Source organism: Aulostomus chinensis, chromosome 15, assembly GCF_037954235.1.
Source record: "Aulostomus chinensis isolate RoL2024-O1b breed Wild chromosome 15, RoL_Achi_v1.0, whole genome shotgun sequence".
Classification (NCBI taxonomy): Eukaryota; Metazoa; Chordata; class Actinopteri; order Syngnathiformes; family Aulostomidae; genus Aulostomus; species Aulostomus chinensis.
The window spans coordinates 8,282,007-8,298,939 of record NC_141334.1 but is presented as its reverse complement, the minus strand read 5'-3'; the positions used below and the strand labels follow the sequence as shown (position 1 = coordinate 8,298,939).

At 43.1% G+C, this 16,933-nt stretch overlaps 1 protein-coding gene and 1 long non-coding RNA gene across 2 annotated transcripts in view; one reads left to right on the top strand and one right to left on the bottom strand.

The window, feature by feature from the left end:
- Positions 1-13,638, bottom strand: part of kctd16b (potassium channel tetramerization domain containing 16b) — an 80,213-nt gene extending 66,575 nt beyond the window's left edge. Inside the window, exon 1 of the mRNA XM_086226229.1 lies at positions 11,927-13,638. Within this exon, the coding sequence (XP_086082355.1) occupies positions 11,927-12,761 (835 nt within the window). The 5' untranslated portion in view covers positions 12,762-13,638. The remainder of the gene's footprint in view (positions 1-11,926) is intronic.
- On the top strand, positions 4,791-5,561 carry LOC147248505 (uncharacterized). Its single transcript, XR_015119449.1, has 3 exons — positions 4,791-4,960; positions 5,409-5,445; positions 5,545-5,561. It is a non-coding gene; the product is annotated as an uncharacterized LOC147248505 (long non-coding RNA).
- Positions 13,639-16,933: the final 3,295 nt, after the last annotated feature.

Sequence of the window (16,933 nt, the reverse complement as noted above, 5' to 3'; positions counted from 1 at the left end):
CACACTGTACGGTCCTCAGTGAGCGGCACTCAATAATTCATCACACAGTGACTAGTAAACAGCAGGGAAGACTGGATGAGATGATAGCAGACACACATCTTTTCTATAAATCATCCTCTTTTTGAGACAGAAAACAGAGTCATTAGCCGCGAAGGCTCGGGAGAATGATTAAATACAACCAGACACCAACCAATCAGACTCTACATTGATGCAGCCACCAGAAAGAGAAGAAGTGTTCTTTCCCTCCATCTGGGACTGTTCTACTCAGTCCGCGCGTATTAGAAAAATAACCATGACTTGTTTTACATCGTCACAGTGGAGGAAGCTGTAATGTGATTTGTTTGAATAATAGAACAGGATTACCTGGTGAATACTACACACAATGACAGATGTATTACTTCAATTACTGTACTATCAACTCTGGATGTGTATGTACTCGGTACTCACAGTATGTGGTGCTTATCTAGGTATTGAAATACATTTCACACGGAGGAAAAAAAAAACCCACCAAAAAAGTAAAGTATTTAAGTCAACAGCTGGGAAATTTTTCTTGTCCATTTAACCATAGAATAAAATCCTCATCAGATGTCTTTCGAATACTTTAAGTTTCAGATTATCTGTCACATCCCTTTCAACTTTCCAATTTTTCTTTTCATTTTAAACTGCATTTTATAACCACAAACACAACCTTTATCCCCCTCCTGCCTACGAATGAGAAACCAACACTGTACTGAAATTTTCATGAAACATCAAGACACAGGCTCTTATCTCAAGTTAGTATTGGTGCTTCCAGTAATTTCCTCTGGAGTTAATTTCCTCTGGAGTTGCTTCTTTAATGCCTCTAGGTTTCTTAATGGACATAAAGACTTCATTGCCACTTGCAAATGAAATGCCACTGACATTCTGCTCTAGGAAGCTATAAAGCACAGCGGAGTAAAATTACAGCGGTATGACCATATGCTCCATCAAGCTGTGGTCCACTGGTGCGTGAGTGACAACGTGTGATTCTAATGAGGCACTGTGGAATTAGGAATGATCCAAACACGCTCAAACTGAGAAGTTTCGTCATGAAGTTTAAGTACTAATGGTCTGAATAGTGACCAGCTGTTTCATCACTCATGCTATCGTCAAGAGTGAAGAGGAGGGAAGAAGGCGCAGAGGGAGGGAAATGAGGAGCACAGCTATAACTGGGGTGAGAAAACCATTACAGGGAAACTGCAAAAAAAAAACAGTAGCACAAACTATGAAGCACCTCTGAGGATGTAGATTGTGTAGGAACGAGATATGAAGATTAAACGTAATGAGAGTACCTGCACGATGATGAAATCTTGGCACGTGTGTGACGAGCTGTGTGTTTACTAATATGGACCAGTTTACCTCATTAAGTGTTCTAACGTGTGCTTGAGTCCACATGTCAACATCAGTCATCATGTAATCAGCAACACATATAACAGTGACTGGCATCCCACCAGCTCGTCCCTCACGTGGATCAGGCACTTAAGCATTTATTCTACAGTGTTTCATGAATGTACCCATAGATATTTGAGCATCAGTTTCTATCTCCTGTGTGATATTCCCTTTTGTTTCTATTCTATAAACGACTTTACAGTGTATGAATGTCGGATGTTTGCCTGAACCTTGAGGAAGTGCAGTGGTACGACTCCTGGGTCAAAGGGTCGCGGGGTCTTAGGGTGATTTGGAACGGTGCGGTTAAACAAAATTGATTCAAACTCAATTCAAAATTGATTGGAAGTGGTGTTCAGCTGTTTCTAGGAGTCGAAAAAGCAGAGCGTGGAGGAAAACATCAAGCCTTGAGAAAATCGGATGAAACATTTTAAAAATTATGAAAATTTTAAATGGACACGATTTGACCAGATTTCAAGTTAAAGCAAGTTTAAATAAATATATCTATATTTTAAAATCACGGTGCATCATGTTCTTTATTAGAAATATTTATAATTCATAAGGTTGTTTTTTTTTAAGTTTGGGTCACAGAAAGATATCAAAATTCTCCTTTGGGTCTAAAGACACTTAGGTGGCGATCACTGTTAGCGACAAAAGTCCATGTTAAGCTATAATCTACTCATGGAGGAGTTGAGTTGAGCTGTGTGTCTAATGACCCAGCTTTCTGACTACTGGACCAGGATGGACTGTTCTCCATCAGCTGTACAGAGTGCTGATTCTGCTGTCCCACTAAGTGTCTCTAATCAACCAGGAGCCCCTTTGACACCTTTCAGTACAGGCTTGGACTCCTCGTTTCCTGTTCACTGAGCTAATGTCAGTTTAGTCTGTTCTTCAATTTCCAATTGCTTAAAAAAGCTGCGTCTGAAAAGTTTTGATTTAACATCACGCTTATTAATCCACTTCATTCAGAATTCTCTGTTTAGCTCTCAGATCCCAGTATCAGGCCGTCACTCCCTGTTTGATTGATGAAAGAAAGACTTCTGCTGCAATTCAGTACAATATCTGCAGTAAAATTGGATACATCAATAGCTGAAACATGTCTTTAGATCATTATATATCCACATGAAACTCTTTAGTCACACTTCACTTCAACAATTTTGGTTTCAAGTTTTATGCAATTTAATGATCCAGTTTCAAATCAAAGTGTTCGTCAAAACAACAAATATGATCAGAAAGAAAAAAGTTGTCTTCCACACAACGTGATGGTGTCCACAGAGGAGATGTTAGCTGGGCAGCTAATGTGTTCCGGTACATATGTGATAGCTGCTCATCTGCACACACACAAACAACACACACACAAAAATGCCCAGATGGCAAACAGTATTACAGATTCAGACAATAATCCTGGAACTTTATATGTCCATTATTCAGCATGTCCCAAACCAGATCCTGTTTTGCATCAGATGAGAACATTTTAACGGCACCATGTACACCCACAGTGGAAACAGCCATTGTTATGATTAGAAGATGCAATTACCAATGTGATATGAATTCTGGGCGTCCTTTGCATTGTCTTTTCCAGCCAATCTGGACCTGCACACTAGGGCTAATAATGCATTGTGGCAGCCAGCTGGTGGGTTTGGTGAGTGAAGAGGCTCTCCAGCTGCAGTCTCAGTCATTATGGCAATGCTGCGCACTTTGTCGCACCACAGAGCACTTATTCCACCACAACAGGGGAAGACCATCAGCATTATATCAACTGTGCCTACCACCACAGGGAGAATAGAGTGTCAGGAGTCACAGAGGAGGAGAAAATGGGCTGATAGACGATGGAGAGAGGGGGGAGTCACTAAGGGCTTAAGGAGGTGTAGCTGTTGAGTATATGTTGTTCACTTTGTTTTCTGTCTGTCTCTCTCTCTCTCTCTCTCTCTCTCTCTCTCTCTCTCTCTCTCTCTCTCTCCCCCCCAGATCTATCTGTTGTTCCCCATATCCTCCAGAGGCCAGGGATTATGGGAATCCACACTACGTAGCTACACTCAGCTTCCAGGAGAGAAGGTCAAGGGGAGGCTAGACAAACAAGAAAGTCTATCTTCTTTCCATATGACCCACTTGCCCCTTATCCATTCTTTCCTCTGTATTACCCACTACTGACTTTCCTATAACCCCACCTGCACATCCCAGTGTGACCTTGCAGGAAAAATCAATTGGAGAGCAGTTTAAAAGTGATGATACTCCTACTTTATTTATTACAAAAGACTCTCACTTTGCACTATATATACTGTATTTTGTGTGTGTGTGTGTGTGGTTTTTTTTATAAATCAATATCAAATCTATTTCAGGTTTTTTTAAATATAATATATTGCATGTGGTTCCATATTTGATTGAAACTGTAGCTGGAAGCTTGTAGCGAGCCACTGTCCAAGTTGGTTGCAGCGTCAGCAAGTTAAAGGGATAGTTTGGATTTATGAAAGTGGGGTTGCATGAGGTAGTCATCCATAGTACGGGCCTTAACCTTCAGTAGATGTGGGTCAGCGCATCTTCCGTGCAGAAAGCCGACAGCTGCAGCAGCTCTGTAGCTCAGCAGGAGGACAGGGTGCTGTATTTCATCCAATGCTGAGCCAAAAGATATGACTGTCTGCTGGCAAAGGTAAAGCGGTGAAAATGTTACAAATATAGCATACATGTAAGATTTTTTTTTTTCTTTTAGGTGGGTGTTTATTTGGTGGAATAAATTCCATTTTCTGCAGTAAAATATTGAGCTGCACAGCTACCGCTGCTTTCGGCTCTCAGCGTGGAAAACCTCTACAACTGAAGATAAGATCTACAGATGATTACCTCGTATAACCCCTCTTCAATAAATTCAAATATCCCTTACAGAGGACGTAATAGCTCATATTTTTCAATTCTCAAGTCTTTTTTAATGTAGATCACCTAGAAATTAATCATTACTAGTGATTCTTTTTATGGTTTTGCTCTTGCTTTTATTCATTTAACCTTGTTTTTATTACACCTGGAGCTCATTTTATGTTTTATTGTTCTCCCTTTGACTTGTTTTCGAAGTTTTGTTCTGAAAACTGCTACTGTACATAAGCAGAAATAATCAAGTGTTCGTTCTAATGGTAGAATATGTTCTGTGGGAGTACTTGCAGTTTTCCAGTAGTTTTAGTAGAATTACCACGGATGCGTTAGGATCAGTGATGCAATCGTCAGATCACAATAATTGGTTGCACCAGTATTACAGAACCGACAGCGGTGGCATCATGGGTAGTCATATGAATAGAAGCATCAGTCCATTTTTTTTCTATCTTTGAACATTAAACTGTTTTCTCTACTCTGCTTCCTCTCTTTCCTGTCTGTGAGTGTAATGGTGAGTTGAGGTGTGTGTGGTGGTGAACTCCCCTGTGGAGCTGAGGCCAGGGTAGCAGCTGTCCCTATCAAGACTCTCTTCAGAGCTGTCACGGCCTGTCTGCTCCTCGGCTAATCACTTCCTACAGGCCTGCAGCATGGGACTGCCGCTGCTAATGTCGTCAACGACTGGGCCTCCTCATACAGTGAGGTGTGTGTGAATGTGTGTGTGTGTGTGTGTGTGTGTGTGTGTGTGTGTGTGTGTGTCTCACAAGAGCTTGTGGCATATAGGTGTGTTGAGCCAGTGGGTGTGCAAATGCCTCAGGTTTCACACACACACACACACACACACACACACACACACACACACACACACACACACACACACACACCATAACCATCACTCTAACCCTTTCTTTCCCACCTGCCACAACACATTTGCCACACAAGGAATCATCTGAGCAGAAAAAGCTAATGGAAGAGTGTCACACACCAGCACACATGGTCACGTATGAAAGTGGCCATGTTTAATAGCACAAACATCATGTGACACACACACACTCACACACACACACACACACACACACACACACACACACACACACACAAAGTCTGTTAATTCAGAACTGATTCTGATTTTTTTTTTTTTTTTTTCACAGAGGGATCCTATTGAGGTCATTCATGTTGGGCCCTGGGGTGAACACCACTGAACCAACTGTCAACATTAATGAGGAATTATCAGTCGCTTCAGCTATGCAACAAATAAGTAAATACATGTGTCCTCTGGGTTTGCAGCAGGATTTGAATCGTTCCAAATAGAAGAGTTACAACTGGTTGCAGTGAAAAATTACCTGCAGACTGAGGAACTGAAGAAGGTGAAGGTAAGAACGCCTCAATCTTTGAGGTTGATGATAGCAAGGTTATCCTAATCAGCGTGAGAAATGATCATTCAGGCCTCCCACTTCCATAAATCTACTGTTACAATGGCTTAAAGCACAAAAGATTGATGTCCCAGGTGCAGGAGGCTACTGAGCTTTGGTTAATCAACACTGCCAACAGATGAATTGTAAGTATCGATGCTAACGTTAGCGTCTCATTAATCGTATACAGTATCTCAACAGCTGAAGGCTATGGCCATTACCGACTGTTGCATATCTCATTTTCTGGGACGACTTTCCACAAGATTTGGGGAAACGGCTGCTGGAATGGTTTCTTATCAACACTAGTGTTGGCAAATCAGGCCTGGCTAGCAGGCAATGATTCACTAACGCTGAGGATGTTGAGACAGACACACTGACAAGGCAGGTGACAAAAAAAGGGAGGAAATGTCTACATTTTGCCACCACAAACAACCAGAACTGATTTAATTAGTGAGGAGTCTACAAGTCACTGAAATTCCACTGGAGGATTGCACATCACTCTTATTCAACTCTGATGTCCAAACTGGAGTGCGTGTGCCAACAGGGGATGTACACCGTGAAAAATAAACCAATGTTTTATATTCTTCCAACTCAGATTTGAGGGCCTGTTCTTTCTCTTCCTCTGATTGGCTCTGACCCAAGTTCTAGTACCCATATAGGAGCAGAACAGGGCTGCTGGCAGGTCTTTTGGGGATATGCACCTTGCAAGCCAATGTCTGTTTCCTGGCTAAAATATGAAGAAAATGCAGTACTTCAAAAAGTTGTGAAACACCGCTCTCAGAGAAATTCCCTCATTTTGTGTTTCGATGATGATAGTAGAGAGCAACAATCCAAAACCTCTTATGATTGATCAACTGGCTGAGAGCTTATGACTGCAATGGCCAGAGTCTATGATTATTCCATACTCATCAAAGCTTTCGGTGACCTCTCTGTTCTGTGGAGAGGAATCTGCATGTCTTATGTTTTTTCACTCATTTCAGCCGGGGGCAAAATACCTAAAATACCGACTGTAGAGAGATGGATGTTGAAGGACAGATATACCATAATAGAGATGGACAAGCTGGCAAAGATATGAATAAGAAGCAGACAGGAGGCGTGAAAGTGCTGTGAAGCATGTAAAGGCGACTGGTGCCACTACGCTGCTCCTTGCCCCTGTGGCTCACAAAGCAAAATGAAGCTAGGGAGCGGGGAGGCGGGAACGGAGACAGGAGGGAAAAGCCTGCTATGATTGACTGCAGCAAAATGAGAAGACATGAAACGAGAAGAGAAAAGATGTGGAAGGGCAAGAAAGAGGGAGGGTAAAGTGATGACAGGCAGATAAACAAGAAGCTGGCTACATTTCATCCAATGGGTGACTGTAGCATTTAACGCACACCCTGCATGCATGTGTTTCTGAGTTCATTATGTTCAATTACCTGCATTTGTGCGTACTCTTGCTTCTGCTGTGTATGCGCGTTGAGTTACAGGCCAAAAAGATCCCTGCTACTGCCCTTCCCTTGAAGTGTGCGCCCTCTAACAAGCTCAACATTTGTCAACAAAGCTGGGAAGCAGTTGCTGCTTGACAGGAAGCATGAAGAGGACTGCAGAGGCATCCTACTGACACACTGCCAGATCCTGCATCAGCAAGGTGTGTGTTTATGGAAACACGGAGATGACCCGCTTCAAGTACGCAACTTCTCGTATAGACGGCCTGAAATGGCGCAGACGCTTGGGAGTCAACATGATACTAGCAGCAGTATTCAGCTCCTCCAAAAACGTAATAATTCCACAACTTAGAAGATTTAGCCGACAATTAAACTCTTGGGAACAGGGGCCCCCAAACACAGAGGCCAGTGGGACACACATTTGTGATATCCTCAAAATTCCCCAGTTTGCAGGCTATTTGGGCCACCCAAACTAAAAATAACCAGTTTTAGGCTTTGTTTGATATATCAATTGTACATCGACAGGATGTATCTCTCCCCTAACGCCCTCAGAGGACGCCCATTTCTCTGCATGCACTGCATGTGGTGGGTGGGGCTTAGATTATCATGCCAGAGCAAAGATTCATGGGGTGTCAATATTGTTAAATTTTTTTTCTGTAGTGGTGATTTTTGTGGAAAATAAGTGTGGGTTTGTAGTCAAGACAAATCACCACTAGGACTGAGATGGCTCAGCATGAACTAGTACTGCACTAGTCTAACTTAATACACAGTATCTGCTAAATATGTGAAATGTCTGTAAAATACAGACATATAAGTTATTGATATTATTGTGTCAGACGTTGTTTTGCTCAGCTATTTGTTGTTGTCTCTTTCCAGCTCTATTTAGGGAGCTCTTTAAGAACCGTACATGACCGCTCCAGCTGGAGCAAACCCTCAGAATATCCCCCCCCCCCCCCCAAAAAAAAGGAAAGCCAAAGAGTGGATGGAAGTCCAAGAAACTTCCCAGGTCCTCACAGACAGACCCAAACCTCCATCCCTGCCCCCTGCACACCTGTGACCACCTGTAACCAGCAGCAGGTCTCTCAGCACCATGTCGCTCCTGCATCATTGGTTGCTCCTCCTCAAAAATGTGTCATGCTTCTGGTTTACACACCCCCACCCCCACCCCTCCCCACCCCACCCCCACACACACACACACCTTGTAAATGGCTGATGTGTGAAACCTGTCACTGCTTAGCTTCTCATTCATGCAAACTTGCAAAGAATTTATTTTGAATTTAAGTAAAATGTCCGTGTATCCATGTATGTTACCTCATAATTTGGCTGCCTCGTGCTATTTCTCAGTGTTTTTGGAAATACTGTTGAGCCACTGCAGCAGCTGCTTCATGTAGGCCAGTAATTAATGCAGCGCTTATTTAGCCCAGCGAATCTTTCTCATGTGTTTGCACTGTGACCGTGTGATCATTTGACTTTTGTGATTTATGGAGCTGGCAGTGGTTGTTCCCTGAGGTGGTAGTTAACGAACGGCTCAGTGGAAACTGCAGCCTTGGCCCCCATCTTAGTCATGACAAAGAAGTTTGGGAGGATAAATGAAGGGAAATGTTTTCGACATGTGAAGATTTTTTTTTCTTACATGTAATGTAGTGATATAATTTCAGAAAATAAATATAAATAGGAAATTCTAACATTTCTGTGTTTTTGACAGCTCTCTTTTCTTTGACGAGCATCTGGAGGATCGGGTGCTGAAAGGAGGGAGCAAAGCCTGTGGTTCTAAGAACTTGATTAAATGCCATTGTGTTTTAGCTGAAAACTGTATGAAACTGTGCCACCACCTCAGAACAACTGCCAAAAGTACCAAAACGTCTGAATGTGCCATGAAAAATTACATGCAAATGAGGGCAGAAGAGGAATGCAGAATGAACTCAGCTCCTGCTGGAAACTGCACTGTTTAGATGTTCTCTGGAGAGCAGGAGAACCACGCCCATCTCCTACTGAACTCCTCGCAGATTAATGGTTTCCCTCCTACAAATGCCACTGAAGACAGTGTCACGACTGTTTCAGGGGAACATAAACTACTCACCCGGTCACAGTACCTACAAGACTCTTACGCCGTGTTATTGGTGAATAGCATCATAGCTATCTTGACACGCTAGCCTCAGTCCTGCTGGCACCCTCGGCAGTTTGAATTGCAACTGCAGTTGGCACGTTGTGCACCGTCTCGCTTATGTAACAAGAAGCTTTCTTCAAGACTTCTGAATTCAAGCGTCACCCAGAGAGATTTTCAAGTCATTTGTTGGTGTGGTTTCACTTTAGGTGCTATGGGAACCAATTCTGACCCAAGGGTCACTCCATGACAAATCAATCAATGCCTGTGACCCTTAAAAGTTTAAACTTAATGCACTTTTTAACCAGTGAACTGTTAAAAAAAAACAAAAAAAAACGATGACACAACCAGGCGAGGGTGGCACGGTGATTAGCACTGTCGCCTCACAGCAAGAAGTTTCCGGGCTCGAGCCTGGGGTCTTTATGTGTGGAGTCTCCATGTTCTCCCTGTTCCTGCGTGGGTTCTCTCTGGTACTCCAGCTTCCTCCACAGTCCAAAGACATCAAGAGGGGACGAGGCTGATTGATACTCTAAATTGACCGTAGGTGTGACTGTGAGTGTGAATGGTTGTCTGTCTCTATGTGTTGGCCCTGGGATGGACTGGTGACCTGTCCAGGGTGAACCCTGCCTCTTGCCTGAAGGCTGCTGGGATAGGCTCCAGCCCCCCCACGACCCTCAATAGGATAAGCAGTCGAAAATGGATGGATGGATGGATGGACAACCTGGTGACAAATGCTTGTTTCTATTACTCTACAACAAAAGAATTCAATCAGTGAACTGCTGATAAATTCTGACCCGCTTTGATGAACTTTTAGGTCTTAATTAGGTGATTCTTAGGGTGTTAGGTGGGAAGTCGCCTGTTACGAGGACGTCAGCATGATAACGTGAATATTATGGGACCAATATAAACCTCACCTGATGGTGTGGGATGGAGTAAGAAAGAGTCCATTAAATGGGGGGGGGGGGGGGGGGCATTAGTCGTAGTGCCACCTAGAAGCACATAGGAAATGACATGTTCTGGTTTGTTTTTCTACATTTTGATGCACCCCTGATCCATCTGAAATTTGGTCATGGTTTACTGTGAAGACTTTGAATTTTTTTTTTTGTTGAAAGGTGTTACCACGGCAACACAGCCAGTTTTGATATTTCAGGACAGGAAACCACTGTAACTGCTGACTCCTCATGGTCAGGATTTTTTTTGATGAGTCTCGGCCTGAGTGATGTAAGTAACCTCAACCTGACACCGTGTTGCGTTCATACAGCAGCACTAAATGGGTTCTCTAGCGCCACATGGTGGATACAGGAAGTGGTATTCGCGACACATTGGTCTGCTCCTATTTGCAGAAATCAAATATTATCGGGTTTCTCTTTCATTTTGCTCTTGCAGCTTAAATCAGGGGCCCTGACATGAAGGTTGTCCTTGTGGGAGGTGCACGCTCTCTGAGTGCCTCCTACTTTCATATGGAATGACCCCAAAACACTTTGGTGATTGTGTTTCTCAAAAAAACTTTGTATTTTGACGCACACACAGTATGAAACCAAGGAGGTTTAATCTATATCTGAAGAGGTTTATCTATCATCTCATCTTGAGGAAATCAGCGCTGTTACATTATGAAACATAAACATTTGTAATGCTTAGTGTGATTCACCCTCAAGGATCATTTTTATGGTACTTACTCACTGTGGGTGGAAGCTTTACTCCTCTACAACAATCAAAGTCCCAACCATCATTTCAAAGATGGCCACTGCTAGTGAGTCAGGGGGGTTGCTCCAGGAAGAGCTGTTTCCTAATAGCTTCCAGACAATTTATTGGGTACTAACAACTTATTGCAATCACAGTCTGCTCTCTGTCTTTTTGGGTGTGCTTTATCGCCACAGCTTTTGGTGATAAGTTATACGCTGCCCTATCAGAGAGTATAGATTATTTTGTTGCGTTATAAAATGTTACATGACATAGTAAAATTTAAGATGATACCCTTTTCACTTCCTCTCTTCTTTTACCGGATCTCGCAGGACTCCTGACAGCAAGCAGCAGAGATGGAAATTTGGAAGGGAAAAGTGACAGAAAAGCTAGAGGAAATTTTTTTTTTTCAAGAATGGGATGGATGAAAGCAGAGAGGAGGTGGAGTAAAAAAAAATTGCAGGGAGGATTCACAAATCGTTGCTCTTATGATGGCCGTGGCTCGGATGGGAGTGAAATTGTTCAAATCATGGATGCATCAAATGAAACAAACGATGCTAAAAAAGCGCAGTGAATGCTGCAACATGCTGTAATAAGGCTGAACACGCTGGGATCAAAACAGGGACTCGCCCGCCTGTTGGAGGCTTGCTGCTGAGGCTTGGCTGCTTCCAGGGAGAGATAACACCTCAGCTTAACCCCAATCACCAGCACTGATCTCTAATTGGTTTTGTTCCACAGGTCCACACATGATTTCAGACCCTTGTGAGTCTGAAGGTGTGATTGCACTCCATCCTTAATGACGTAGGTTACCCAAAGGTCATATACAAGTGGAACCAATGTTCCTGTTAAGCAAACTTATTCAAGCAGTCTACCCCAGAATCTGAGCCATCATGAGCCTGTAGGTCATAGACAGGTAGACACATCTGCTCTGAGCACATCCCTGCCAACAGCCGCGTCCATACTTGGCTAATGTCTCTCTCCCACAAGTGAGCCAGTAAACCAAGTGCGCCTTCTAGCGGTGTACCAGCTGAGACAAGAGCGGGACTTACGGTAGAAGACGTATTCGGTGTAGCTGGACCAGATCTTGTCCTCTGTGTGCTGATTGACAAACGAGGCTGTGACTGAGGAGTTGCAGGCCACCATTTGGAAACCACACTCCGACAGCATGTCAAACGCCCTCTCCAGGTGCTTGAACTTGAGATAAAAACGGGAGGTGTACCGATCCGGGGTCCTGTTAGGGTCCCGGCTCTCATTCAGGGTCTCCCCGAAAACTTCTTTGGCCAGGGCCACTCGCCCGCATATCAGTATCCGAGGTACTCTCCTGAACTTGGCGTCGGTCTGACTCTCGCGGCCCATCGTGCACGAACCCCGGTACCCCACCGTGATGAAGCCGCTCTTTCTATCCGCGGGGACAAGCGAGGGCGGGGGGCACTGGCGGTGGTCGCTACCCTGGGACCCATCTTCATAGTCGCTGTGAAAATAGTCGTCCGGGCTGTGCTTGGTATCCTCGGGGGTCAGGAGCTTCACCAAGTCGGGAAGCTGGAAGTACTCCGCCTCTTTCCTGAGTCTCCCTTTCTCCGGGAAGTGGTCCGGGAGCACCACTTGCTTGTCTCGGAGGTAGTCCAACACATACCGGAATAAAAACCCATCTCTGTCGATGAAATAACGGCCCTTGGGGTCTCTCGCCAAGTCATTAGTTGCGTCTTTTTTGGAGAAAAGCTTGCCTAGTAAGGAACTCGGGGTGCCCACCAGAGTTGAGTGACGCGTGTAATAAACCTGACCCCCAACGTTTAACTCAACCACATCTGGGAAACTGTTCTGAACGGACGCCTGCTCTTTGGGGTTAGTCCTACAGTTCCCACTCAGCGCCATCGTCTCCGTCATGAACAGCTACAAATACACACCTTACAAATATATATATATATATATTTTTTAATTTTAGTTTTAACGATGAATCTGAGACAAAAGTTGCCCTAAACTGTGCGCTCTTTGATTCGGCGTTGGCGCAGCGTCTCCAACTTCATCTCCCAATGACCCAAATACGCGATTCTCATCGATCCATGGCCTTTATCACACGCAGGTGGAGGAGAACGAGGGAAGATGGCAGACCGGGCGTCCTCCTATCAATGTTGAATTTTTTAAAAAAGTCAAGTATGAGCTGGAGGAGGAAAGAATCAGGGTTGAGAAGTGCAGAGGGAGGTTTGCACCAGTGGCTGCTGGACTCCCATCGCCTCCGGGAAAAAAAATCTCACAATGGGGGGAAAAAAAACTGGTGGAGGCTCTAAAAAGCTTATTGCACCAAATGAAAAAAAAAAAAACTTGTCTTCCTTCCTCTGTCACAATCAGAAAACTGCGCAGTTAAAACTGATTAAGAGGGACTGAAACTCCAAAAAAAAAACTTATATGGTCCAACAAGAAGAAGGTGTCGTCACTCTTCGCCTCAACTTCCCTTGAACAGCAGCAGATTTTTCCGGGTTGAAAAGCCTCTCAGTAGCGAGAAACTTCGAGGAGATTGCAAACCTCCAGAGTCCTATTTTTCTTTTTTTTTCTTTTTCCCTGTCACCACAAATATGTCGTCTTGCTCGCGGTTGAATGCAAATTAGAAAAAAAAAATCCTCCTCGAAAAAAAAAAGATTGGATATTAAAACAAATAAATAAACACAGAAAATCTCACTTCAGATTTTTTTTTTTTTTTTTTGAGCAGAGAGGGAGAGGACAGACCGGCTGCTGATGGCTGCCTTCACCGGGAGCTGTCCGCGGTGCTGCTGAAGCGAGCATCTACCCCCCCCCCCATCTCGCACCGCCCCCTCTCTAACAGAGCAGGGTGGTGTCTTCTCTGCTGCCCCCCCCCCCACTCACTCACTCACTCACTCACTCACACACACACACTCACACACGCGCACACACACACACTACCAACAGTGATTCTAGGCTGCATGTATAATTTTATCCTCTATAATATGCAAATGAGATGCAGTTCAAAGGGTGCATGGTCCAGTTAAAGTTTAAAAGTCTGGCAACATTTCAGAGTGCAAAGTCATGCATTCATCTTTATAACATCATTATAAGATGATAAACTCTCTTTAGGCAGCAGCTTGAACCCATTTTTATGACGTTATGTTTAAACTGAGAAAAAAGGGGAAAGCTAAACCCTGTTTTTTTCAGTTTCCTTTTCTTTACAATTTGAAAGAATAATGCAAATTAAAATAATACAAATTAAAATCTCTATGTTCAAGATTCTAATGAGTAACTGCCATTGAGTTTTTTGGGGGGTGACTTCTCTGTATAAATGAGCAACAGCCCCTCCTTCTGGTTGTAAAGCGTCATGCACTACAAGATCTGCCTCCAGCACCATGGACAGATCCTCCGGCGGACGCGTCAAACCCTCCAGCTGCTTCGCCTCTCACAGCGAAGACACGCGAGAGCCGGTAAACACTGGCGTACAACTGATGATGGTCCTGGTGTGTTTGGTGTCACGTTCAGTCCATTGACCCGGTGTCCACAATAGCAGGGACACAGTGAACATTACGTCACTTATGAAGTTGCTCATCTGTGTGTTTACCCTGATATGACACAGCAAGATGGCTGCTGGGAAAAGGCCCTACTTACATCTCATACAGGGGGAATAGTAGTTATCAGTTTTAATTGTTTTTAAGCTTTTTTTTTTTTTTCCAAATGCAGGAAGCTTTTATACACTCTAAACAACTAAATCAGTTTGTCTTGTTAGGTGTAGGATGCTGTTGATTAGATTTGTGCATATTTCTCGTACAGTACAGAAAGTCTGAAAAAATGATATTCGAATCTGAGTTGGGTTTTTTTGCTGTTGTTGTTGTTTTTTTTCAGTTTACTAAAATGCAACTTCAGTGTTCAGTTTGGTAGTAATGAATCAGGGGGGGAAGAATGAGAAATTTCAACATCCAGTTTCTCTTACGTGCTTCCACAGGAAGAAAACCGGGCCAAAGATTGAATGATGAGAGAAGACAGAGGAGAAACTGGAGGTGTACCTGGCTGGGACCCGAGCAAGTCACCCAGAAGTAGGCCATGTCTGTACTCTCATCACAAATACATGTAGCCACCACGCCACGTCCTGCTTTGATGCTCTTCAAGGATCAGATGATGGAACACTCGGTAGGTCAACCTGTTCAGGCTGACACAAATCATTCAAGCTCAGTTTTCTCTTCCCCTCAAGAGTGTAATGACATTAAAGCTTGCAAAACACACAGCAGGACAGTCACTAAAGCACATGGCACAATCTGCCACGGTGCCTCTGTGTGCACTCAAACGTGTGGGTAAATTTCACACACTTGATGTTTGCGTCCATAACAAAATCTATGTGAGTTTGCGGTTGTTAAAAAGAAGAACTCCAGGAAAGATGTTCTGGAAATTCCTAAATCTTATTTATTCAGTCAGTGAAACAAGCATTGCTCAGGCTGTAACATATCTCTCAGTTCTGTGCGCCTTGGGAAAGTCATTTTAATTTCATATTAGTCAATACTAAATATATGATAAAATATTCACCCCACAAAAAAACAGCATTTCTTGTATTTGTTTTTGTCCAGAAGAGGCAAGATATATCATTTTACTCTTACACACATGCGCGTCATTTCACGGCACAGTACAGTCATTGTCTAAGAGAAAATTAAAATTCTGATGGCTGATGATGAAAATGATGGTTGAAAGAACCTGCACGACTTCCTCCTCTATCCCTCTAACGACAGAACCGAATCATTGCAAATCTTAGATGGCAAATAGGCAAATATAGCAGATGAGCGTTCAGTACAGAGTTTCATTTGACTCATAGAGGAACAACATTTACCAAAATTGAGTTTTTAGGTACGTATCTGTAAACAAGCGCTATCTTTTAAATTTGGGTCGTTGAATGTATGTTTAAAACTGGGTCAGTTCATATAGTTTGTTTCAACAGGCAGAAACTCTGTTGAAAATGAATGCAATAACGCAGAGAAAAGAGATGAGGAGGCATCAGGTGAAATGAGGTATCGGAAAAAACGATTATAGGCCTCATGGAGGAGACGTTAGCGGATAGCATCACGCCTATTTTTTAACTCGGCGTCAGTGGGGAAACATCAAGTGCAGCGAGTCACTGAGCAATGAAATGATCGTAAGGAAAGCTGTGGGTTATAGTGAGTGTGATGTCTGCAAGAGCTTTGAGGAATGGGTAAATGAGAGAGAAACAGGAAGGGAGAGAGAAAACCATCTTATCATCAAATAAGTTCCCTAATTTGTTTACACACACATTTCTTTAAGAATATGAATTAAGATAAACAAAACCCAACCATGATATGGAGGTATGTTTGAAAAAATAAACATGGCAGCCGCTCATTCATGAAATCTTTTAAGACTTTTTAAGACTTAAATTTAGTCTCGCAGGCAGGAAGCAGAAGCTGACGGCAGTTTGTGTAACTGTTTGCTCCTAAAATCGATTGTATACTTCTTGTAACATTAAAGTCTTTGCAAGCTCGGGGGACTTTTGCAAAGAGATACACAATAGATGTCAACGGCAATGTACAAACAGCCGTCAGGTACTGATTCTTGTTTGTAAGACTAAGTAGAGGCTTGTAGAAGTCCTATGGTGTCATGAAACGATCCGGAATATCCATTGTAAAAGCTAGATATCAAAGCATAACCCAAATAAAACAATAAGCAAATCAAAAATGGCTCACAGCCTGTCCATACTGCAATATTTGAGGGTTTGACAGCAGATTTCATGTGAAAGGGTGCTGCATTTTTGAATGTGCACTTCTACCCCCAAAATCATATTTTCAGGTCATTGAAAACTAATTCATTTTGTGGGATAAAATAGTTTGCTAATTTTTCCCACAAGATCCTCATTAGCAGACTGCCGCAGCCGTCTACCGAGCAGGTAAACTCCAACAACACCAGCGGCTCCTGATGACTCATCATTCTCAAAGTTTCTACAAAGATTGCTTTGGTTTTCAGCTTATTATAGAACCGTCCGCTCATGAACCCATAAACATTAAAAAGTGTCTTTTCTCTGCCATATTGATCTTCAAACATGAACCCTGTGAAGTCATTTT